This window comes from Eutrigla gurnardus, assembly GCF_963514095.1.
Source record: "Eutrigla gurnardus genome assembly, chromosome: 15".
In the NCBI taxonomy this organism is placed as follows: domain Eukaryota; kingdom Metazoa; phylum Chordata; class Actinopteri; order Perciformes; family Triglidae; genus Eutrigla; species Eutrigla gurnardus.
Window position 1 is genome coordinate 10,602,976 of NC_139938.1, and position 25,769 is coordinate 10,628,744.

At 40.5% G+C, this 25,769-nt stretch overlaps 1 protein-coding gene across 2 annotated transcripts in view; it reads right to left on the bottom strand.

The window, feature by feature from the left end:
• Window positions 1–3,153: 3,153 nt before the first annotated feature.
• opcml (opioid binding protein/cell adhesion molecule-like) overlaps window positions 3,154–25,769 on the bottom strand; it is a 326,658-nt gene continuing 304,042 nt past the window's right edge. For both annotated transcript variants that reach the window (XM_084029508.1, XM_084029507.1), the window contains 4 exons: window positions 6,023–6,160; window positions 5,552–5,672; window positions 4,470–4,621; window positions 3,154–4,122 (listed from right to left, as the gene is read on the bottom strand). In XM_084029508.1, coding sequence (XP_083885634.1) covers window positions 4,022–4,122; window positions 4,470–4,621; window positions 5,552–5,672; window positions 6,023–6,160 — 512 coding nt within the window. In that variant the 3' untranslated portion in view covers window positions 3,154–4,021. The remainder of the gene's footprint in view (window positions 4,123–4,469; window positions 4,622–5,551; window positions 5,673–6,022; window positions 6,161–25,769) is intronic.

Genomic DNA, 25,769 nt, shown 5'->3' on the forward strand with positions numbered 1-25,769 from the left:
CAGTGTTTGAACAGAAAAACAAAAGCCAAAAACGAAGAATGAATTTTGAATACTGCAAACTTTAAAATGCCCAGAGAATGATGCATTCAGGAGGATTATACAAGAGATAAAGTGAACACATAAATCATATCCTTGAATCATAAAAAAAGGAATATAAAGGAAATAAAACACAAATTACACTGGCCAGCGTGGTCGTTCCTGGTGACATATGCAAAATACACCTTAAGTAAATTCCAGTATCAGTTCTCTTTTAATGGGGATTTTAAACAAATTGATTCAAGCTTAATGACATCAATACTTATATTCATCTATCTGGGATAGCAAGGGTTACAATAACCCTTCACTTTAGTTTTGCAGGCATCCAAATCTTACCTGTGTTTTTTGCAACCCCCTAAAAAGTCAAATCACATCCTGTGACATCGTCTGCAGCTGACTGGTTCACCATCATTACAAGCACAGAACTTAACATGTGAGTACATCAAAAGCATTCCCACATACATCAATCTCATCCCCATTGTTTTGTCTTCAACACACTTCTTACTCATATGTATGCACGGGGGCGAACTGGACAATAGCAGAACATCACATAATCAATCACTTGTGCTTTAAGTATATTCTCATCACTGGAAATTTCTGTCTGAGGCAGACTTAAAAAATGTCCCTTGAAAATGCATCCACTGACAAGAGAACAGGACAATCACTTCTGCAGTCTTCAGATCAGCGTCTGCTGTTTACCTCGGGGCAAACCAGGTTAAAAGCACACATTCATAACACCTGAAAAAAGCTTCATAGCAGCTACGCGGGACATTCGTCATCATTCAAGCTGACTCGACTATCTAGCCGTTCGTGAAATATTGTAGCTCGTGTCATCTGTGGCTTGGATGTGGGCTGGAGCTGTGTGACTGCTTTGTAGTTGAAAACGTCAGGGGAAAACGGCCTCCCCAGGTAAACTGAAAGAGTTTTCTATCAAGGACCTTTCTCCAGCTTCTCCACCATTTCACATTAAAATACTTGGGTGGTAAATATGATTAAACACCTGTTTTATGGTTGAGTATAAACGTTGATTGTTATCTTATCAACTATCCTCCACTATTATATGAGAATCAATATACGGATGTCAGCTTGAGATACAAGAAGTGCATGTTTTTGTTCATGTAAGACATGCTTTTGATTTGCATTACTAAACATTAATACCTTCACCTTTACAATATACGCAGACAACGTGTTTATTGAATAAAACAAACATGTTCAGCAGCTAACAGCAACAACAGTGCAAACAATGATAACAATGCTGAAAGAGCTGACAGTGACTATGTTTACACGAACGCCCATATTCTACTATTCAGAATATTAATGTACTCCAAATGTCATATGGGTCATGTAAACATCATATTCAGATTGTATATCCTGAATATGGCTTTATTCTGAATGGAGCATTTTCCCATGAAGACGTGTGATATGCTGATATTATTCATGTTTTAGGAGCATTCGCCTCAATTGGTGTGTTTACGTCACTTTCTGACACACATGCTCTTTGTTGTTTATGTCCAGCTCTGTCTGTTGGACACAAACCAACTAGCCAACATGTTGTAAAGCTGGAGTAGAGATGCACGACCAACAGAAACATAAGCATAATGAAGGACTTGGATATCAATGGATTTTTCAAGAAGGTGGTTGAAAGAAGGAAAAGGGGAAGCTGTGTTCGTTCACACAGTCCAATAAGTCCAGCGCTGGAAACCCCCCAAGAAGCAGCTCTACTTTTAATGTGATGAACAACATATCGTCTTTTTGGGAATAAGGGCACCAACCAGAATATTTGGTGCATGTAAATGTAGACAGTGTTTGTGGGCTTTGCTTCTGCAGCAACGCCATCGTACCAATCGGCGTTATCAGCTTGTGTATGACCACAGTGCAGATCGACTGCCATGCGCTAGCCAGTGGGGCTAGCATGCAGTAAAGGCACAGCAAGGAGAAGCTTGGATCACAACACACACAGAGGGAGAGTGACTCCATTCTCTGCTCAGGTAGACTTCACTACTGTATATCTTTACATAATGAATAGTTGTATGCTGCATTATTAATGCTCTGAATGTCGAATAGAGAACCTAGTAAAAGTCCTGCATTCAAAGCCTTACTCAAGTAAACCTATAATACATATTATCCGCAGAATGTAGTTAAAAGTCCTTGAAGTTAAATTATTGATAGTGCAGTAACATGTTTTACTGTTGTAGCTGATGTTTCTGGACTGATATTATTGCTGCTTTAATGTGCATGTTGCATTTTAATGCTGGAGTTGTTTTTAACTCCTTTTTTATACTGTTGGCTAGTGTAATCTACAGCAATGCTTCATATTCTATGAGATCACCATGTGTTTGTAGCGCCGCCCTCCTGTTAGAGCCATGTATCTCTCGAATGAACTGCAACACTATGTTCAGCTTTGTGACGATGCTTTTTTTCCCAGCAGATACAGAAGGCTTTTAAAAAAAATGTATTTAGGAAGTAGGATCATTTTCTGTCTAATCAATCTAACTGTGATCTGTTAAGTAACTAAAGGTGTCAGACAAATGTAGTGGAGTGCAAGTTAATTTACCTGGTGAGGTGTAATGGAGAAGAAGTATAAAGTAGCAGAACATGGGAATACTATCTCAAACATATACTTAGATACAAATATTTGAGTCAGTGTATCGAATTAAACTCCACCAAGTCACTACATATGTAACACCCTGGTATGTTAAGTTAATAGTATAAACTTTTCCTTTAAGTAGCTCCATCTGCTTTCACATATTGACAGTATATATATATATATATATATATATATATATATATATATATATATATATATATATATATATATATATATTCCAATTGAAGATCAATGCGAAATGATAAGCTGCAACCTGTTAGAGCCACAAAAAAAGCTTCAATTGCATAAAAGCCCACTGATCAAGCGAGGGACCTCGGGAACCACAGGCTGCCTGAGTAAATTAAAGGCTATTTATTAAACGTGTTTGTATTTTTGCTAATTTTTCAAATCATTAATGCACCATCAAATGAAATATAGGAACCGCAATTCACTGCAGCAGTGAAGTCAGTTCATTGCCATGTTGCTGATTAGACCGCCCACTAACCTGACACTAACCTGACACACTAACGATGCCATCAGTGCTACCTGCAGGTTGTCTGTTCGATTACACAAGTTTCAAAGAACAAAGCCACACACTCACCAACACTTCTGTCCTAAATTACTTTTTTTTTTTACATAAACGTCTGACACGTCATTTCAGATTAAGTAGCCTGCTGTTCTGTGAAAATGCCGTGAAGCTGCTATGACTCTGTGATTAGGTGTTTCAACAATGCCGTCTGATAAGTGTATGCATTTTGAAAAACAACAGTGTAGGAATTTGTCTGTACACAATTGTACATTTTCTACACACACAAGGATGGAAATAAAACGGAGGATGCACTATGCTGTAGGACTTTGCCTGAGAAATAATGGTGGACTGTTTTTTTTTTTATTCTGAACTGTTTATCGTGAGGATTTGTTATTCTGTTTTGCATACAACTGTAAAAATACAGTAAAATTGAACAATCACATTGCAGTTTTCCTTTTTTTGTAATTTACTTAAAAAAGCGTAATGGTATTGTACAGATATTGAACAGGACATGACACAATAATAATAATGTACACTTCAATATTGGGCAATAAACAGTCAACTATCAACAGTTACATGTATTTTTCTTCTTTTTCCCTTTTCACATACAAAAAGGTTTTGGGGAGACACTCAGTAGTTCTACCATCATCAAATTAGTGCATGATTCAAATTTTTCCCTTCCTTGGATTGATGCCTCTCACTCTTGGCGAGTCGACAGAGAACAGACTCTGATGCAAAGCCAGAAAGAAAAAGAAAGAAAGCTAAGGGTGAACCACTGGCACTCTTAAATTTCCATTCTTCTCGTAGGACTATAAGTCTGTTCTTGCTGCTCAATGCTGAGAGAAGCTTGAAGGTCATCACATTTCACATCAGAACTTCAGCAGGTAGAGAGAGGTCACCGTCAGCAGGAGACATACGGAGAAACGGGGCAACACGGCCGCTCCGTTCACATCGTGCATCGCGCCGGGACCTGCAGGAGAATCACACAACACTTACTCTGTCACCAGTGTCAGCATGTCAGGAATCCGAGCTTGGGTCCGCAGCATTGCTGTAAAATTATGTGTGATTAACTGGAATTGTTCATGTGGATCTGGCTAATAATATCTGGCAAATGAAAGCTTTACATCGGTGTTGCAATTGCCATGGAAACTAGCGACATGGCATACAGTGAGTGACCTTCATGTCAGAATACATTTTTTTTGTAGGTGTGCAGAAATAATCACCAATAATAGTCAACTTGAAAATAAATTACAATAAATTTAACATAATTAACCATTTCATTCACCCCTCTAACTCAATTAGCATTTATATTCTTACCATAAAGGATTATGCTGGCATTGGTGATTCCCATAGTGTTCACGGCAACACAAGTGTAGTTTCCATAGTCTTCTTCCGAAACGTTGAAAAAGACGAGCATTGACTGTTTACCTTGATTTTCTATCTTAAGCCCGTTTAGTCCATTGAAGAGCCTGTAAGACAGACAGGAGCAGAGTCAGTGCTGGTGCAGGAGAGCAGTAAGTAAGGTTGCTTCGGCCTTTTTGCCAGATCTCTATCATATGTCCTTAAAATTGAAATGAAGTTAGAAACATGTTTACACCTATAGGCTGCAAAAAAGACATCAAACAAAAAAAAAAGTTTCACATTAGAGCTCAACGTGTGACTGCGGCTCACTGCCTTATCCAAGTGACCGTACATGCATTTGAGCACTTCATCCTTCAGCGCACGACAACCTTCCTTCTGTTTCACTCATTGCATTTATTGTTTCATTGCTTTATTTCATTTTTGTGGATGTCATTTACTTAACTGGCGACCTCCATCTTTTTTGTTCTCGAGGACTGAGGTTGTCTTTTGGGGACTGGGAAGCAATGCTGCCATCACTGTCAGGGACCATTTAACAGTGCAACATAGCCTACATTTACATCAGATTACCAGCTCTGGGGCTGTGGCTCATAGACATCTTTCCAGTCTCCAGCCTTCAGTTGGAAAATATTATATTATATTAGACTATAATACACTCTAAACCTCCAAGCCCCACATCACACTGACATAAACTAGTCTATTACAATGTTTTGCTAATGATTTTGCTGAATAAATAATATAAAACAATGATTTTTCATCATTTCATTGTAATTATCGGGACTTATTGCTACTAGGTAGAAGAAAAACAAAGAACATGAAGGATTAACTCATTCCATCAAAATAGCAATCTTATTTTAAATTAAACAAGGACATGTGTGAACAGGCATTACATATAAATAAAGACAAGACAGCAGTCTGGCTCATTTCAAATAAAGTAAGTCCACAGCCTGAAGCACAATGGCTGTCTTTGTGTTTCTGTAATACTGACTTCAAACAAATCCAAGCCTGTAGAAATCACAGGGCTCAGAAGAGAAACTTGCCTGCGGTCTTCTTTGTACCACTCAAATTCTGCCCTTGGGACAGCAGAGGCTTCGCATTGCAGGACTCCTTTTTGTCCAACTGGAGTACCCGTACTCCTCGCTTTAGAAATGAAGGGAGGATCTATAAAACAATGTGAAAAACCTTTTACATTGGCATCATGTATAGAACATACTATTATCTCATACATCTCACTTATCCTATGAATTGACAACGTGCAAGCAGAATACAGTTTGTAACTTTATTTGGGGCCGCATCCAACTGAACCTTTACTCCACATTGAACTACAAACTACTGAAGCTAAACCATTGTATAATCCCGATGTTACTAAGGCAACAGTTGCTTATTTGGTAACAGGATTGCATGTAAGACAACAAAGGGAAATTAAAAAAGAAAATCAAATGATAAAGACAAAATAAATGTTGTAATCAATATGTCTGGTATGTTTCCACTGTGACAGTTTGGGTCCTTACAGTTGACTGTGACTTGCACTGTTCTGACGTCAGGGCTTGATATGTCATTAGAAGCAATGCACTCGTACGATCCTGACTGCTCTTTGGTGATGGCTATCAGCTCCAGATGTTCCCCCTCTGTCACAAATTCATGACTGCCTGAGGAGAAGGAAAGAAACAAGAAGAGGAAATGCATTAGTCCTAAAATTGGTAAATATAGTAAGTGACATGTGCTGACCTTAAGAGAAATGCACTTCCTGTATAAATCAGTGGTGCAGATACTGCATTGAAATACAGCAGCCTGTTATTGACAAAAGGAATAAAGGTAGGTCTTCTACAGTATGTCGACCAGACAAGCCATCACCCTGAAGTGGTCTGCATAGCAATTATCTGTAGTGCAGTGCCAGCCATCGTTCCCACAGTAGTCTGTTTTTAGCTGCATGGCTCTAGCTTTGGCAATAGCAGTCAAATAGTCATTACATCACGTTGGTCCAGACTGAAATATCTCAACAACTATTAGATAGGTTGCAAGGACATTTGGTGGAGACATTCACTGTCCCCAGAGGATGATACCGACTGACTTCCCTGATCCCTGTCCTCTGCCTGCATTTTGTCCGTAAGGTCTATAAAATATAGCAAACAGGTTCCAGATCAACCAAGAGGAAGCTTGAAAGTGGAGGACTTTATCCTAATTCATGGTACTTTGCTGCTGGTGAGATATTAGAACGAGTCACCCATTAAAAGGAGGACTAGAAGACTATTGTAAAGTAGTCGAGTAAAAATGGGCTGATGGAATTATATTTTATGGATACACTGTTAACAAAGTCATGAACACTGATTATATCAGCTTTTAGATGGGATCGGCCCCCCTGCGAACCTGCATACAGGATAAGAGGTAGGTGATGGATAAAGGGAATATCAGCTTTATTATACTGATAGTATAATAAATACATTGTATAAATGTGCATATTCAGGGTCCTATAGTTGCACAGGTTTTTTAATAATAAAAAAGTTATTTTGCAAATTTAAATAAAATGGTCAAAATGACTGAATGAATGAATTTACAACAAAAGTCAAATCAACAGACAACAGTTTCTCTGTTTCCAAATGTCTCCAGAGGGCAAACAGCTCAGGGCCTCCGCTCATTACACAAAGAAAATAAATGAGCTAATTGCATCGAAACAAGCCCACTTGAGTAACAGCACAAATTAGCCCCGACACCGGCAATGTTAAAAGCATGTTCTGGCGACAGAGAGACCTTAAGCTATTGTTGCGTGGGTGGGGAATGGATAGGAGCACTAATCCCAATCAGTAGAAATGTCAATCCAGCAATATCTCTACATTAGCATAATAACATTATGTTTTCCAAATCCTCAGCTGCAGACACTGTTGCAGCTGGCTGGGGATTCAGTGAAAAGGTTGTGGGCTCGGGATAATCAGCATGTTGCATGTAACCGGGGGAACTGCTAGCACAGGTAATTGAACATTCTCATCATGCATAACTGCATTAGGCTGACTGTGGGTGACAACATGCTGCTGGTACTGTGTGAATGCTTTAATGATGGCCAATGGTGGAAGGAAGTTTACTGTAAAACTATGATCTAATTACCTCATTGGCATTGAAGTACACTGGATTATTACTTTCTAGATTGCACATGCAGTTTATTGCGTTCTTGTTTCCCTCTAGTATACAATTCTTTGAAAACCTAAAATTGTAATTCTATCTAAGTTGATGGAATTATAACTAGAAAACTTTGTCTACTAAACTCATTTTATGAACCAACATATTTCTTCATTGAGGCTAAACATTTTATTCAAAATTTCACACATTTGTGTTCATTTGGAATGCGTCAAACCAACAGATTCTAACAGAAAACAATATGATTGTACATTTCAATCTTTCGATATTCCATTCAGTATTCCAGCTTGCTGAAACCTGCTAGAACACCTCTCTACAAAATGTTTATCTTATGATTTTGTTTTCAGATAATTGGTTCCCTTTAATATTAAACACGCAGCCTGAGACTCTAGTTTTTTGTCAGAACTAATGAAGTAACAGTATGTTTTTTTTATCAACTTTGTGCTTATTCCCACTTAACCCACTGCTAACCCGACACTAGGTGTGTATGTGTGTGTGTGTGTGTGTGTGTGTGTGCATGTGTGCGTGCATGCCCTCATTATGAAATTGATAACAACAGAAAGGTGTCAACACTATTGATTCCTGTTGAGAAGAGCCAGCATGAACAACATATTTGAGAGAATGTAAACACACAAAGACCAGAAAAAAACACGGTTCCAATTGAAGAATCCTAACATAAATGTCAATCTAAATTACCCAGACGAATGAATAAAGAAGTCATAATCATCGCATATTAGTCTGGATGAATGAATATAAAAACAATCACCATCATCATCAACACCCACATCAGTGGTCTGCAGCGACGGCCATAATTCCAGCACAACATCAGTGTCAGTACAGCATGACTGGATGACTAATAAGAGAGCCATTAAAGCACCGGCTGGCAGCCGGCACAAATGATCGTCTAAAAGCACTCGGCGGAGCACCTCAGCAATATTAGCCATTAGCTTAAGGAGCTCTGCTGCCTCGACGGCACCACGTGCAGCTTTTGTAAAAAAGATTACCACAGGCCAATTACCAGCATTACAATGGAAAAAAATACCTGAGCACACAGTCTCAGACAAACCATAAACTAAAAAATAATAAAGAATACAAAAACAGAATTGTTCCAGTCTGCGTTGATTATTTATTTCCAATCAATTTCAACATTACAATGTAGATCAAGTCCAGTAACTGTATGGCTGCTTAATACGTAATGTGATTGATAAAGTCTGATTCATGTGGCGCTTCCTGGTTTCGACCTGCTGTTAAGAGGCGCAGAATAGAGGCGCACTCTCACTCGCATTTTTTGTAAATACCGAGCAATATATAATTAGGGCAGTTAACGCTTACCCTCCCATCATTTTGTGGGGAACTCCCACTTTCCCCGCGACCATCCCACGAGCGCAGATTGAAAGCGCTACTTGCCTCTTTCTGCTCATGTGGCACGCAATCTGCGCTTTTACCCAAGTGACCCTGTTTGTAAATACCGTTCCATGTTTCCAAGAGAGGACAGACAGGTGACGTGAAAATAACATGTATCGGTAGTGAAGGACATGCTAACGAACCCACATTTTCAGGGATTTCATCTGAGCTCGAACAGAGAATATTCAGTTAAAACAGATCCTCGTTGGTCGCCGTGAAGTTTACAGGAAGTGATGTAATGTGGCCACGCTGAATGTAATGTAGAGTGATCACACAAAAAAAGAGTTTAAATTTAAACAATGTTGTATAGGATTTATTTTTTAATATGGAATTTGTTTCTTTTCATCACGATTGTAGTTTTTTTTTTATTTGAATCTACAAATATTGCATAATATTAGGCCATAATATCACAGTGTGACTCCAAAACAAATAAAAAAACAATTAATCACTAATTTTAGGATAAATATAAACTGATATAATTTGATATACTGCTGGGTATTTTTTTTTAATAATAACATAATTTAATAAAATATTTCCAATAAATAAACAAATGTAGTGCATTAAAAGTGACAATGTCACCATCTGAGATGCAGTGGAGTAATAGTATACAACCAGCGTAAATAGTACTTCAGTACTGCACTTTACATGAGCAATTTGTTAGTAACATTCTACAACTGTTAACAAAAATACATCAAATAATAATCTACTAAAATACTAATCTTTTTACATCGCAATTCATGATTACATTTCCTCTAACTCAAAAAGCTGCACTTGTTCGAAAAGACTCAGGGATTTTCTTTCCTGGTGACAAAGGATTATATTGGCATCTTACATGGCATGTTTACTGTCAATACCATTTTGTCTTCTTCCACAAAATGATGAAGAGTTGAGTGCTTATCTTGGTGGCTAAGTAAGCCATAACACTTCCACACAGCAGCGCAGCGAGCTTTCAGGCAAAAGCAAGTATGATGGTTGCAAGTGTTTAACAGTACGCTTATTCCACTCTATTCTCACTGTTTCTGTGATGATACATAAGCCTAAAACAATACATGGGCAAGTTTCCTGACTAAATGCTCCAAATATCCTGAAATAAGAGATTCATTTTTCAAGTTGTCATGTCCAGAAATCTTCCACCACAAAAATGTGAGGAAACGTCCCTACACCTCGGGGAAGAGGAGCAAAATAAATTAATTTTATTTCTAATTCGTGTCTAACCATGTATAGTACAGTGTGATATCATCCCACCCACAGACCATTCACAAGTTCCAGGCTACACAAAACATAAAGATTTGATGAAGTTGATGGAAGAGTGTAGCCATAAAAACGGGGCATTGGTGTGAATATTTCACTCAGAGTTGAGAACATTCTGGGCCCTAGTTTCGTGGCGCAGCCGGCCTAATGCAAGTTTCGACCCGCGCAGCCTTGCGCACGGTCAGTTTGGCATTTTGGTGGATCGCCTGCGCCAAGATGGGTGTGGCGGCGCAGCAGGGGGAGGCGTCACAGATTCAGCTTGGTGCAGCGGAAGTTTCGTGGCTAAAAGCCTCGCCGAGACTTCGCCGAAAGCCCGCCAGCTCCAACCAAGTCTACTCTTGGCGTAAGGCGCAAGGCGCAAATAAAGTCCATTCATTCAAGGTGAATTACAACTGGCGGAGTGGAAGTTTGGCTGACGGCGCGCAGTGCGCACACGTCACCAAGACCTCACAGGCAGGTTTCCACAGTTCCAGGCACATTTAAATGCAATAAATAATCACAACAAACACTATTTAATGCAACTAATTGAATCAACACGTGAATTTATATCTATATAGATTGTCCCGTCACATCTGACGTCAGATCAAAGCCAGATGGCACGCGTAACGGAAACTCAGCCTCTCGGACCAAAACATCTCCCTCTCTCTCTCCTGTTTTTTATAATATCGGCATTGTTATTATTATGATACGCACGCACAGCGCGTGATGTGCGTGGTGGGAGCGGCGGCGCTGCTTCTGTCATCGGGTTGTCAAGTGACGGATCTTGCACTGAACCTCTCCTAACGCATTAAAGGTGAGGAGAGGAGCTCCTTTGATTGGTGAAGATCTGAATCGGCTGTATTAATCCCAGTCCACGCCTCGTCTCCTCCTCGTCTCCCACTCACGCCTTCTTCTCCTCCCTCTTTCCCACTTGCATGGGTGGGCGAGACGGGAGGTGTGCCTGCGCGAGCCTGCGCGGTGCCCGAAACTTGCAAAGTCCAGGCGGACACACCCCGTCGGCGTGGCGCACGTGCGCTGCACGCTGACTATGCCTAGTCTACGAAACTAGGGCCCATAGTGTCACTTCAATGAAGAGCTGGAACCAGTTAAGACATGGTTCATAAGAGATACACCCAGAGTGCATGCAATGTGTTGTTGTTGTTGTTGTTGTTGTTTTTATGTAAAAGTCACTAAGGCAAGGTGTGAGGGTATAATCCAGATTTTGCTCTTCTAAATAAGTGGTGAGAAATCCCTGGTGGCCAAAGAGCCTCCGGCTGGAAACGACAGATTTAGATGGCTCCAACTGTATCATTTTATCTGCTAACTCATCAAACCCCACATTGACATGCGGAGGCTTATCTATGTTTCCAGAAGGCTACCTGGCAAAGACATAGTGAAAAAAGAACCAGTAATTAGCGTTGACATCTGTGCCTTATTGGCATCCATTTTCAAACTTGTTTGAGTGTTTTGTTTTAGATGGATGCAAAGGTGTAACTGCAATTGAATGAATAATAGAATTGCTTTAATTATTTGCCGAACAACCAAAAAAGAAAATGAAACATTTGATTAAAAATATAACAACTATTTTGATTAAGTACTTTAAAGTAAGAGTAAAAATATTTTGTCCGAGTTATTCACTATAATGGAAAAGTCATTTTTGTCAACCTGGAAGGACCATCTCTCAACCAGAGGAGGTGGTTTAAGATACAACCTATCAGCCAAAATCAATACAGTCCTCAGATCAGTCCCCAGACAAATCATCAACCATCCACACGCAGACTCATGTTACCATAACGACTCACATTTTAGCAGGATGGGTCAACAACTCCTCCAACGCCTGAGCCATGTGAATAGTTTACTCGATGGCTCAGGAACCATCTGCCCCCACAAAGTGCTAAAGACTCATTATTAACTTGAGGGTTGGTGGGTCCAGGAGTAACATGACTCACCATATTAAAGGTCCTACAGAAAGTTAAGTACCTGAACTGCCCACTAGTCCGTTAGAACTGAAGAAGCCTCTTGGGTGAGAGGAGAAAAAAACCTAAAGTCCAGCTGCCTATAACAAAGCTTTTGATGACCATATAATAGAGACCAGAGAATCAGTCAGGGACACAGCTTTAAGGATCATACCATTCACCACCAGTAAGTACTGTTGCTGCAAATTCTATATCATTAGCGTTCATCTAGTGTTCTGTTCTTTGTGGGGAGGGAGGGGAAGCTTTCACAAGCTGTGGCTGTGAAGGAAACTTCCCCTCAGTGCAGTTCATTAATCACGCCATGTAATTGTCACCATCAGTATGAAGCAGACGCATCCTCAAACACAAGCACAGGCAGATAAATCAAACGTGTCATCCCTGTGCAATGTAACTGTCCACCAGTTTTAGTGCGAGAAACCAAATTGAATAGAGAAGGTGAATGCATGTGCCACCCGTTCTCACTGCCCGGGCATCACACAATGCAACCTTGGTCATCGACACCGATGCTCATTTGAGCGGGACTTTTTGACTTTGCTGCCTTATGGGCAGATCATGTAGTATAAAGGGAGAGATAGTCCACCCAGGGAGGCAGGGGAGGTGGATGGGTCAAACCAACATGGGACTTTAGTCCAGGAGGCTGCTGTTAGTGCCCCATGTTAACTGGTTTTGTTGCCTAAACGAAACTTCCTGTGACAATGAAAGTTTACTTTGAAAAGACACTATGCATGCAACCCGTGCCAATGTGATGCTGGAGGGGAACTTATTTACATACATACATATTTTCAAGCACTGATCAAGCGGCATCATTTGATGCATTGGAGTGGGAACGTGTGGGAATGTGTGTGAAGTGAAGAGAACAGGGATGTGGGAGAGGAAGTCACCTGCCCTAAAAAAGACACTTGAGAACACTGGATATGAAGCAGTGTGTCTGTGCTGACAGCAGCCAGCAGGTAATTGTAACGTTCCACGGTTTCGAGCCATTTCCGAGCCCTGTGGTCCTTCTCTAAGCTGACTTCTGTACCCAGCAGAGAGAGGGTACTTGAAACGGTCCATGGTCCATTTGATGGCTCAACACTCCAGGTGCCCCGTCGAGTACGGTGTCTCCCTCAGGACTGGTTTCCTGCTGACACCAGCTACTGGCCTTTTCTCTTTTTCCTCACCTTGCTGTCACGTCCCACCAATACCTCCGCCTGAGGCAACATTCTGGGTGTTGAAGGGCACACTAAAGTTTAGTTGCATCTGCCATCATCTTTATCTTTTTTGATGACCTTCTTGGACCACCTTCACTCTCCTTCCACTGCTGCCCCCCAGGGAGTTAAAACACTCTTACAATATGGAGGCCAGTGTGGCCGTATCCTCTGGCGCTGTTTAGTCTCAAAGGAGGTGGTTGGGCACAGACAATCCTCTTACAGCCCATTCCTCTTGCACTGGAAGCACTTTCCCCACATTACACACTCATTATGTCCTTTTGATTCCTTAATAAAATGTCAGTGTTTCGAGCATCTCAAAATCTAAAGATAAAGCATAATAATAGTAATAGCTGTTCTTATGTGTTAGATCTCTAGATTTGCAGATGATGACAGTGTCAGTAGAAGAGGCTTTTCAGAGAACCATACTTACAAATAAAGATGTTTCAGGCACTGAAGGCCTTTGGTCAGTAACAAATCTGTTCAAAAATAGTATCTAAAAACAACTCCAAAATAACTTAAATGAAAATGTTCTCCTCAAGGAGATAAACACTGCTTTTGGCAGCATTGATGTAGAACAGCAGCGTGTGCTGAGACGGTGGAGATGGCACAAAGCAAAGGCAAGATGGCTTCAATATACCGATGCGTTATAAAGTCTGTACATTATCCGGACACCACGTGTCCTCTTGTTTCTTGTCTCAACCCTCTCCCTCCACCCTCTGCATGTAGCACCACTACGTGAATAATGCATTGGCGACAGTACTTCGCACAGCGTCCCCGCCCATGTCCCACGAGGCTCAAACAATTACCACAGTGCTGCAGAGCTGCTGTGATAGCAACAGTCCCATTGGGGTTGAATACATTTCTGCTGTAGCCACTTTTCTGCTGTTTAATTATTTGATGCAGTTGTCGCAGGTGAATATTCTAGCAACTCTGCATTCTGGTGTGAATCCAACTTTAAATTAAACTCACAAAAAGTAAAACTACTTTTCTTGCCAGCTGTGCTTTATTGGGGGCTTAAACAGATAATCACTACAAATGCTTTATGTAAATTCCGTAAATAATATTGGATGAGACCTTTTGTAAATAGGAGGATTTCTTAAAACCAACAAGAATTGTGGTAATGACCTGTACTTTGGGGCATTCCATAGGTTGCAGGCCTGATCTGTCAGTTTAGCCTAGTATGCCGGCATCATAGGTTGTCATCGGGGATAGATGCATGGTGGACGATTCTGCACCTTGCAATTTAGTTCCAGTGCTGCTTAAGTGTCTTTGTAGCAAAGCAGCAAGAAAGGGTGTAGAGGTTGAGGTTCTTTCATTCAGCTGACTAGTTCTTGAATATCTCAAAGACTAAGGAAATCCCCCCTAAAATGTTGTGTGTCATGACAACCATTTGCTTACCTTGTTGCCCTGCTGCAGTGATGTACAGAAGGAATCTGTAACATCACTGACCCAGTGATGTTGGGTGTAGACAACAGTAAATGACAGACCTGTGCATCAGGCTCAGTATAGTTTCTTTGGGCAAATGACAATGACGATAATGTCCTCACTGCTGTATATTCCAAACAGGACATGTCTCCTCCCTGTTGCTTTTGAAATTGACTCAAATTTGTCTTGTGTGCCACTGATGTGCCTGGTAGTCAAGTAATTTTGGGGCTAAGAAACCTCTCTGCCTCGCATCAGGCTAATTCTCAATTAAAAAAAATATATATTATGCAGATGTAATCCTTGGTTTTGATTATTGGTCCCATATTGACGTTCTTATCTGGCGTTAAAAATAAACAGTCATTATTCAACCAACCTGAAGAAAAAAGCTCCACTGTATGAGATACACTGCTATTAATACTGACTGACGATAAACAAATTATCTTACAAATAATTTAATAATTCTTAATAATTGGAATTGAATTTGACATTCATAATAGTATGTTTACGAGTTTGATATGAAATGAATGATGTTCTATGTATTTGGTTATGTTTTTTCCCTAGTTTATGTTGACAGACTACAGTATATAAACAGGTAGGTTCTTTAAGGATTTGTGCAAATATGGTGTTCTGTGTCTATTTGTGCTATTCAAATCCCTGAAACCCCCAACCTCTCAGAGGTCAATAACAGAGCCACCCACATGGCACTCTGCATAGCACATGACCCTGAACAACCCCTCGACCCAGTTTTAACTCTATTCCCACCTGTTCGCAGATAAAGGCCACATAGATGGAATAACATGTTTGAGTAGAAGTCTCTGCCACAGCACTCTGAAGGCTCCTGAGTCACATATAATGCACACTCAGTGGAAACTAATCTTCTATTTGGAGACCATGAAATCTGGATCAGCTCCAGCTGTGATGTCACCGCATTCACATGTTGGGTAAACTGCGGCTGTCTTTTCTTGTGCCATTGGCTTCATTGTGAGTGTGAAGAGTCAGTCAATTGAAGAAATAACATTGCAAATCATTTCCATTATGCAAAACACAGAGCTTTTGAGCCCAGTGCAATTTAATAGGTTCCAAATCAGAACGATGTTTGCAGCGCTGGAAATGAGATGAAGACCATTACTGTGTATGAAATGTACAAACATATATGTTCATGTTTTTCTCTCTTCCCGCTGCTTCTTGTTATATATGTCAATCTGTTTTATTATAAGAAATAGGCTGCCATTTAAATATAATTTACACAAATAAAAAACACAGATATTCTCGTAGTAAAATGTCTCAACAAGTAGTGTAATTAATGAAAGTTACAAAACCTCTCTTGGAAACAGATGAAGACCAACGCTTCCACCTCGGAGAGGCGAAACGTAATATAAGAACAGCTGCTGAAGCATCTAAATGTTCACTCTTGTCACTTCTACAGCTTGGCAGGTGGGAGTGTGATTTAAATAGTTGGGTAAGTATGAGGGAAGTATTTAATCTTTAGTCTTTAATTTTTAAATGAAACTGTAATCCATTGTTTTCTTACTTAGAGCAACTCATACATCCTGCTTTAAGTGAAAAGTTGCTTGAGACTTTGTGATGCTTGGTAGTCGGCAGGATCCTCCTCCTTTTCAAAAAGTTGCTCTGTCAATGTCGCTTTATATGAACTGACCAATCACATTCTGGATCAGCCAGGACGTTAAGAAACTCACATTGTTTATTTAATATATGGATATAATACTAACATTATACTTTAATGATGTAGTAGAACACTAAAATATGTATTATTAATCCAGGGTGAGGAGAATGCTTCTGAAGAGGACAGATGTAGACTGAGGACATGATTTCTGATTATTTGAAGGAGCCAAAGTCGAGGGTCAGGGGTCAGAGGTCTGAATTTCGTTCCCAATCTGTCCCTGTTTGATGATGTGAAAATGTGCCCTGACATAATGCAGATGAACAAACTAGCTTTTATAGATGCGTGTATTTCATACAGTAACCAAAGAGACTGTGAGATGTAGATCTTGTTTCTGGATATTAATATGGCCTGATGATATTTGGGAATCAATTAATCCAAGAACTGAATCAATGCTGCTTCCACAATCATGAATTAGTGATTAATTTGACTTTGCAGTAAAGACCCATCTGCCTAGCATGGAAGTGTCCTGTAGGACAAAAACGAGCCACAAACTGTTTTCCGATCTTTGCTGATCAACAGATATTTTGTACGATAAACGTGTCCTTGATTGTGAATGAAGAAATCTCCTGATGAAAGCCAATGACGTTCAGTCCTTCTGGATCCACAAAGGAGAACGCTTTTGGTTCATACACATACATGAAGTGAATGTGTAATCAGTTTGTTTGACATTCACAATCAGGCAGTAACCATGTCCAAAACTTTCATCAAATGAAAAAAAATATTTTTGTCAAAGTTGGTATTGTTTTTACATATATTCAGATACTTGCATTTCACATCAATCAAGCTCAAAGGAGTGACATGGTTTTGGGGTGAAGAATGGCTGACCGGGGCTATCAAGTTCACAGTCCATGGCAGCCTGAAGTCGGCCTGAAGTCGGCCACGGCCTGAATGAAGTCGGCGGTCACGGCGCGTTGCTGCGGAGGGAACGTGCCTCACTGCCTCAGAGAAGTCTGTTAAATCACCTCGTCACTACTTTCCACTCTGCTGTGAGCGACACTTTATTCAAGAAGAAGGAGAGGCCAACAGTTTGTCAACAGTTTGATTTACAATGGAATAATGGAATATGGAGATACAAGGTTTCTGCCCAATGGAAATGGCATTCATTATACACATCAAACGTTTTCATACCTTTTGCAGTATGAGCAGAGTCCTGCTGTCTGACGTACAGCAGCATCTTGATTATATGATATTAAATACTGCTCCTATGCCAAGCAGCTGCAAGTGATGATTTTGATCTTTGTCTCATCAACATTTTGCATTCTGACTAGAGGGTGAAATAAAACATATACATATACAAATATGGACACCATTTCTGTCTTTACTGACAGTACATTTACAGAGAATTGACACTAGGTGTGTCCCTACATGTAGTCAGAGTCTAAAAATACCATTAATGTGTCCGTTCAATGACACAAACAAGTAAACACTCCGATTTCCACTTCACTCTGATGTCCCTGGATATGGATATTATTCCTATTAACTTGCATCATGTGAGAGGCTATAATCATCTAGAAGCTTTATTGTTGACCATGTAACGTTACAGACTTATTATGTTACCACTGCACTGGGTTTGAGAGGCAAGAGGGATGTGTTCATTTACAATAAATATTAAGTGTCATTAGTTGAAGACCCATAAATTAATAATACAATAAAGCTTACAGTTATGATTACATGCTTATATTAATGGATAAAAGAGGGATGGAAATGTTGCTCAGTGTTCTATGCAGACCCAATGGTTTGCAGCAGGTGGCAGAATGCTCACTCCAATCAAATGAGACTTGAGACATAACTTGGACGTGCAAACAATGAATTATGAGCATCTCTGTCCACAGCAGAGAAGATGTGGAAAAAAACATATTTGCAGTCGCTGGTTATCCGATGTACTGTATCTCATTTCACCTTGGTGGTACACATCTGAATCACACCGAGGATCCTCCCAACAGACATGCTTGTCTTGCTGCTCTCCATAACAGGGAGAAACGTATTACACTAGCCGGACATTGAAACATCTCCAGCTGACTACTTCCTCACATTTGGTTTTGTTTTGTTTTTGAAGGCGTAAGGTGCTTTGCATCCAATTTAGCGGAGAATATTTCCTGAAAGCGAAAGCTGAACTCTCCCTGACTGCTGGTCTGAGTGTGAGTGTAGGTGCTTCTCTGTCACAGTACGATGTGTGTGTACGTCCAACCCAAGTCGTCTGACAAATAACCTCAAGTGACGTTTGCTAGCTTGCATCATCAGCTTTGTATTTTACTGCATAGTTCACAGAATTGTGACCTGAATCTCACTGAATCTGTTAGATTGATACAGTCGTTCTGGCAGCGACTCCTGGACGGGTGCTGCTCGCCTGCCACAGACCAACTGTGGTCAAGTGAACCGTCATTTACTTAAACCTTTGATGCTTGTCTATTCCTGGTATTACGGTATGGGTGGTTGGAGCGGCCAAAAAGGACCAAAAAAGAACCATATTTCAGGAAAAATAAAACATTTGATATACCAAGTAGGTATTATACTGCACCATATATGAACCCGATTATGATAAATTATAATAGGGCTGCTACTTCATCCCTCTCATTGAGGCTACTAAACCCTTGTTATCATATTACAGAAACAGAAGCCTATCACAAAAAGCAAAAGAGCAGCAGCAGAGAGCTTACTGAGGGCCTATTAAATCTGAATTGTCACCTGGTGAATACTGGGTTCCTTTACAAAGACCTTTGCAACATACCGACTGATTCAAATTCACAAGAATGTATTAACTGAAGCATTTGACGCTCAGAGTTACCCGGTGGACGACCCCCAGAACCCCTGCTTAAAAAAAGGTCTCCCCCCAGCTGGATGTTACACACTAGTGGAAAACCCTCAGACTGGTTGATGACAGACTCAGAAGGAGTAGACCTGTCCATAAAATTCCAGGTGTCCACAATTGAAACAACCAAAGGGGATAAAACACCCTTTACAAAGCAATCATGTCCCGCTATATACTGTATGTCATTATCAGTAATCACCGCAGATATACAGATGCTATATGTATAACCATCAAGTTGGTTATTTGGACTATTTTCTGTTTACTTCGGTGAAGATTATTCAGAGAGCTTTAGGAGGCTCACATCGTTTGACTCGATATACAGTACTTTATTTTGCAGGAGGTGCGATTCTCTAAAACTGAGGTGGCAGGTGCAGTCATCATGACTAAAAGTCAGAACAGCCACGATTATGAGTGAGACCAGAATTGTCCTTTATTAGCTTTCACAAGCATGGACAACAAACTTAATAATGCTAGGACTGCGTTTCAAAGGCATTAGCCTGAGGCCTCTTTTGTCTATTTGATCGAGCTCTCTGAGCCAATGATTGAATCTTTGCTCTCTAATCTTTTGTCATATCCTGAACTCTTTGTGGTATTACATCACAGACTTATCTTTGTGTAACACTGAGCAACATCTGGCATCATCATTTTTATATCAGCGTGCATGTGTCGTATTGAACAGGCAGCAGCATAGTGTGTGCAGCCCTTATACATAAGCAATCTGTGTCTTTTTTAAAAGAATGTAATCCCCTTTGACATCCACCATAATTACTCAATTGAAATATGTTACTGCAGGCATTAACTATGCTCTGTACCAGCTTGAGAAGTTCCCACTGGGTAAACTAATAGTCAGCAAAGTTGTCACCTTTCCACGAGAACAATGTGCAAGGTAATATATTATGCAAAGGCTTTTTTTTTAGTCAGCCAAAAGGTGAGGAAGATGTCTGCCTTCTGTTCCCGCTAGCCATTTAATTCCTGTATGACTTACGCCATATGCCCTTTAAAGCTCCAGTGGTCGTTTTGCATGCATCCTAAATATTAACCACCATGCCTTCACTCAATAACCATCTGTCTGTGTGTAAGGGGACTGCCTCAGCTCCACCTGAATTTGGAAATATATATATATATATATATATATATATATATATATATATATATATATATATATATATATATATATATATACATGTATATATATTACATTTTATATATTACATTTTATATTTGGGCACCAGGATGACTCAGTGGTAGAGTTCGCCAGTTGCTAATGTCGGGGCTAACTGCTACATTCACAGGTGTAGCCATCACAGCTGCTCTCTGTAATTGCTGGAGCTGCTGACTTCATACTCACCGTCTCTCTCTCTCTCTCTCTCTCTCTCTCTCTCTCTCTCTCTCTCTCTCTCTCTCCCTACTTTCTCCCCTCCCCTAGGGGGAGATGCTAGCGGTAGTTTTCACCATAGCAACGGCAAACATCAGGTGCTAGGGGAACCAAGCAACTTGTTTAACTTGTTTATGGGCTATGTACACGTTCAACATTAGAAATCATTTTCTCATTGCATACACCTGTACAGATAATGAAAACATGAATATATGCAAAGAAAACTGAGGCAAGAGAGGGGGGCAATATTAAGAAAAAAATGTATAAAGTGGCAAAATTGCCACTTTATAAACTTGCAAATTCGCTACTTTTTTTCTTGGAATATTGCCCCCCTCTTGGCTCCGTTTTATTATTGTATTTTTTACAGTGGCCATAATATGCCGTCATACAAATAAAATAGTATAAAATCAAAATAATAAATACAAACAAGGATCAAAGGAATAGAAAAATACAGTGCAGTATAAGAAGTTCATAGATAGTATTGTTAGCTGAAAGGCAGCGGCAAACAGAAAAGTCTTCAGTCTTGATTTAAAAGAGCTGAGATTTACAGCAGACCTGCAGCTTTCTGGAAGTTTGTTCCAGATATTCTGACTCTGGAGACACACAGCAGACCTGTCCCAGACCATCTGAGAGGTGTGGATGGTTCGTAGCTAAGCAGAAGATCGGAAATGTATTTTGGCCCAAAACCATTCCATGCTTGCAACACATCGTAGGACACCTGAACTCTTGTCTCAGTGTTTATGGGTTTCAATACTGCTGTTTTGTTGGTCACACTGCCTGCATGAGTGGCGTGTGGCGGCTTCCACGCTGATCTGCTCTGGTGTCCACGCAGATCGCTGCTGCTGCTGAATGCATTCTCTCTCTCTCTCTCTCTCTCTCTCTCTCTCTCTCTCTCTCTCTCTCTCTCTCTCTCTCTCTCTCTCTCTCCGAATCGTCCTCCTCAAAACACAGGCCAGTGCTTTGTTGTTTGCTTGTGTGCCAGTTGTGAATAAAGGTAGTCAGCTTGACTGTGAACAGGGTTAGAGTATACAAACAGCCTATGTGTGTTGAGTAATCTTGACATTTACCTGAGTGAGTACTAGAGGTTGTAGGGGGGAGAAGCCCTTTTCTTTTATAACCCTTTTTTCTCCTTCTTTGAATTAGGAGTTAGGTTAAAATAGCGTCTTTCATTTCTATTTTCTGTTTTGAGCAGGATGTTTAGGGTTAAATAGATTCTTCTGTTGGCATTGTTCTCCCTCTGTTGTCAATAAATTCTACGTTGAACAATGCTGGCTTCCTTGGGAGTGAGAAGAATGGGGAGACACACCTCATGTTATGTCTTGGTCTCCCCTAAACATTATTTGCTTTTACACAAAATGTGTTGCTCATTTGTAAATAATGACAACAAACAGATCATTTCATGTTGTGCGAGCCACTGCATTCTCCACAACTTTGTCCTGCAAGTATTTCAGGATAAAAGCCTTGTGTTAATACATGAAGGGATTCTGACCACAGAAATGTGCTAAAAGCAAGTTAAAAATAGTTCAAGTTAAAAAAAACATTCACTTGTGCTGATTTTGATATAGACATCAAACTGCTGATATGCCGATGTCCATAGACTGTCAAACATTATTTCCTCTGTGTATTTTCTGTGGCACGCAGGAGAAATTGGCAGACCTTGAATCTTATAATAGAAGAGACACAGCTGACACATAGCACAGCAGTGGCGGACTACAGTTGCTGAAACCACATGGGTGCTGGAATAAATAGCAAGAGGTTCTGCAACGCTCATGCAGGGAGCGGTGCCGGAGCATAGATGCCGGGGCATCGGTGTCAGAGGGCACCGCTGGTGGCCTCGCCTCGCCGGCCCTGACTGCACTCAGTTAGTAAACTGATGGGGAACGCAGTGACAAAACGGTAGCACTTGACCTCCAGGTTAAGCTCCGACGTCAGTGTGTTCTGTAAAACTTCACAAGTTTTGCTGAAACTACACATCAAAAATATGATTAATTTGTCCGTATCACTGAGTGGAGCAATGTAGTAAGTAAATCCAACTATTCAATGTGTGCTATGGATTGATTCCTGCTCATCATCAGCAGTTTGAAGAGAAGCCTTTGCTGTGTGCAGCAGTCTAGATTTGAGATGCATATTCCAACATATTTATGCGTGTCATTGTTTGCAGGTGGGAAACTAGTGAGGAATGATGGCCCTGTCACTGCACTAGTCACCCCTTCAGTCCGGTAATCGCACCTGCATGGACGGACTGGAGGAGGATAGGATGAGCCTCTGTCCATATACACCCGTTCAGTTAAGGTAGTCACTGGCAGGTGAAAGCAAGCGCCACCATGGGGGTGACCAGATGCGCACGCTGCTAACCACAAGGCATTGCCCACTCTGACTGTAAACTGCTTCACACCAAGTACAGATGGTCACAGCCGATAAATTCACAAGGACATTTATAAAAACAGTGTTTAGTCCCCCGTTGTAGCGACTAAACACTGTTTTTATTAGGTCCACTGTAGGATTTTTTCTTTTTTTTTAAACGAAGGGTAGGCAATATTCAGAGAAAACAAGTTGAGTTTATAAAGTAGCAAATTTGACACCTAAATGGAAGTGGATTTCTGGCTGCATAAAGAATGAAGTCCTTGATGTCACACCGTTAGGTAATGCTCCAGGTAGTTTGATGCTAAAATGGGGAAAGTCTTTTCAATTTGGTTTCTCAACATTATTCTACGACAAACACAGCAACGACTACTTCAACAGCCAAATTAAGCACAATATTTGGCCTGAGATTACTCCGCTGGGATATGATGAAGATGTTCAAGACACTGTATGTTGGTCACTGAAGGGGGCCAGCCACAACAGCTAGTGTGAGCATCACATTTGGGGCTTGATTAGATTCTATTCTGCGTAGTTGACGTTGCGATGGAGAGAAACAGCTTCAAGGGAAAGAAACAAATCTGCTCTTAGAGAAGTCCAGGGGCCTGTACCATGAAGCGAGTTCAACATACCCAGGGTATCTTTCAGAGATCCAGCTTAAGTAACCCTAATAAAGGCAATCGGAGATAAGCGGTCACACAAAGCTGGTTATCAACTCGTTAACTCAACCCAGGGTTTACCTGTCCAGCTATGAGCGCGTGCACATGAAAGAGGCGGCGTTTGCTGCATTTGACCAATCACATACACGGATCAGTCTACGGCAGCGGAGCGGCGTATTTCACGTACGAGGAGCAAACCATAATCTTACAGAAATACGAAGAAGTTAAACATATAATGCAGGCAAAAGGCAACAGTTTCATCTGCCAAATGCAGGAAGGACAGCTGGCAAAACCTCGCCGACTGTGTGAATGCGGAAGTCGTATGAATAATATTAGTAGTATAATATGACGGCCCCATCATAAGGACACTACAAGATCTGACTGATTACATGGTCCCTTTAACTTCGCTGATAGCTTAGTGGTAGAGTTCTTTCAGCTGCAATCCCGGCGGTGTAAAACGGACTTGGGAGCAAATCAAATAAATATAAAAACATAATTCAAAGTGGTAAGTAGGCTGTACGCTGACACAGAAAAGTCTTTCCCTCCGATGAGAATCTGTATCTCTCATAAAAAACATCGTCAGGGACAGAAAAAGGGTTTTGCCGGTCTCTGTACATTCTATAGTTCTCCTACGAGACCCTCTCACGATCCACCGAGCTTCTTTTTTTTTAATATCCGCGCACCAAGAGAGCTGATTGGTCAGTAGGCGGTGTGTTTCTCCACGTTGATCTCTTATCTTAACATAACCTGCTCCGGAGCAGGTTAGCTCCACAGCGTAAGTTACCATGGCGATCTACCCCGGTAAGAAGTGAACCAGCGTCGTAGGACGGAAAACCCAGAGTTAACGCTTCAGTTACCTTGCTAAGCACAAATCCTGCTTCGTAGTACAGGCCCCAGAACATTCTGTTTCTGTTATATATATAAAACAAAATTACTCATGATTATGATTAATAATAGTTGTTAAACCTTCGCAAAGATTGGCTCTATTGTGCTGCTCACCTTTATCACACTTATGTTAGTCATTTGTTGTATCTTTGTGTTAAGCTTAAGGGAATATTGAGTCATTTGTTTCCTGACAAATTATGAAGATGATCTTCAATACAGTGCCTGAGGTCTTCATTTACCTCAAAGGCGAATACTTAGGTCCTTATTTGCACATGTTGATAGTTTATTAAACGGATCCCCCATTGATTGTCAGTGGGGTTTCAATGTGAATTCTTCTTGGAGGGGTTTGCATTTTCTGTATGCAGCTGCCCAAACCTAAAGGCAAATCTAATCAACATGCAGCGAAGGTTCTACTCTCTCCTGTAGCAGTACAAATACTCACCTAGAGTTGGTCTTCCGGTTTTTCACAGAGAAAACTGATTTATTGAGTGATGCATGTGTTCTTGTAACCTATGGATAGCATTTGTATAATACATCACAAAAACAAAGCAGAAAAGATTTTCAGGACTCTGTGGTCTGAAGTCACAACTGGGTTTGAATTTGACATTCTGTCCTCATCACTGTTCAGTGTGAAACTCTGTCCATATAGTCCTGGTTTTGTCCACATCCTCTCTCTCTCTCTCACACACAACCCCACAGTTTATCATTAATTAATGCTGACATGCTACAGGGTAACATTTGTGCAATAATTACATTCCCTGGTGCAAATGATTTCATAATAAACCACTGACCATCATTGTTGGCAACACCTCTAATTGCGATATGAAAACATCCCTGGATGAGATGCCCAGAATAGGCTTCCCAATTGTGACTTCTCTGTAAGCAGGCTAATTAAGAGACTGCTGACATTTGATAAGGAACTGGCTACAGTGAAAAAAATGGAAGTGCATGAGGGATGTTTACCTCAGCAGAGGAACTAAACATCCGCATCTCTGGATAGAAGCAGAAAAATAAACTTCCTTTTCAACAAACCCACCAAAATATGATTTGTTTCCATTCAGAATGTTTGAAATGTGTTTAATTGCAACACATGATCTAACCCAAACCCCTATCACAATACTTACAACTTAGGTC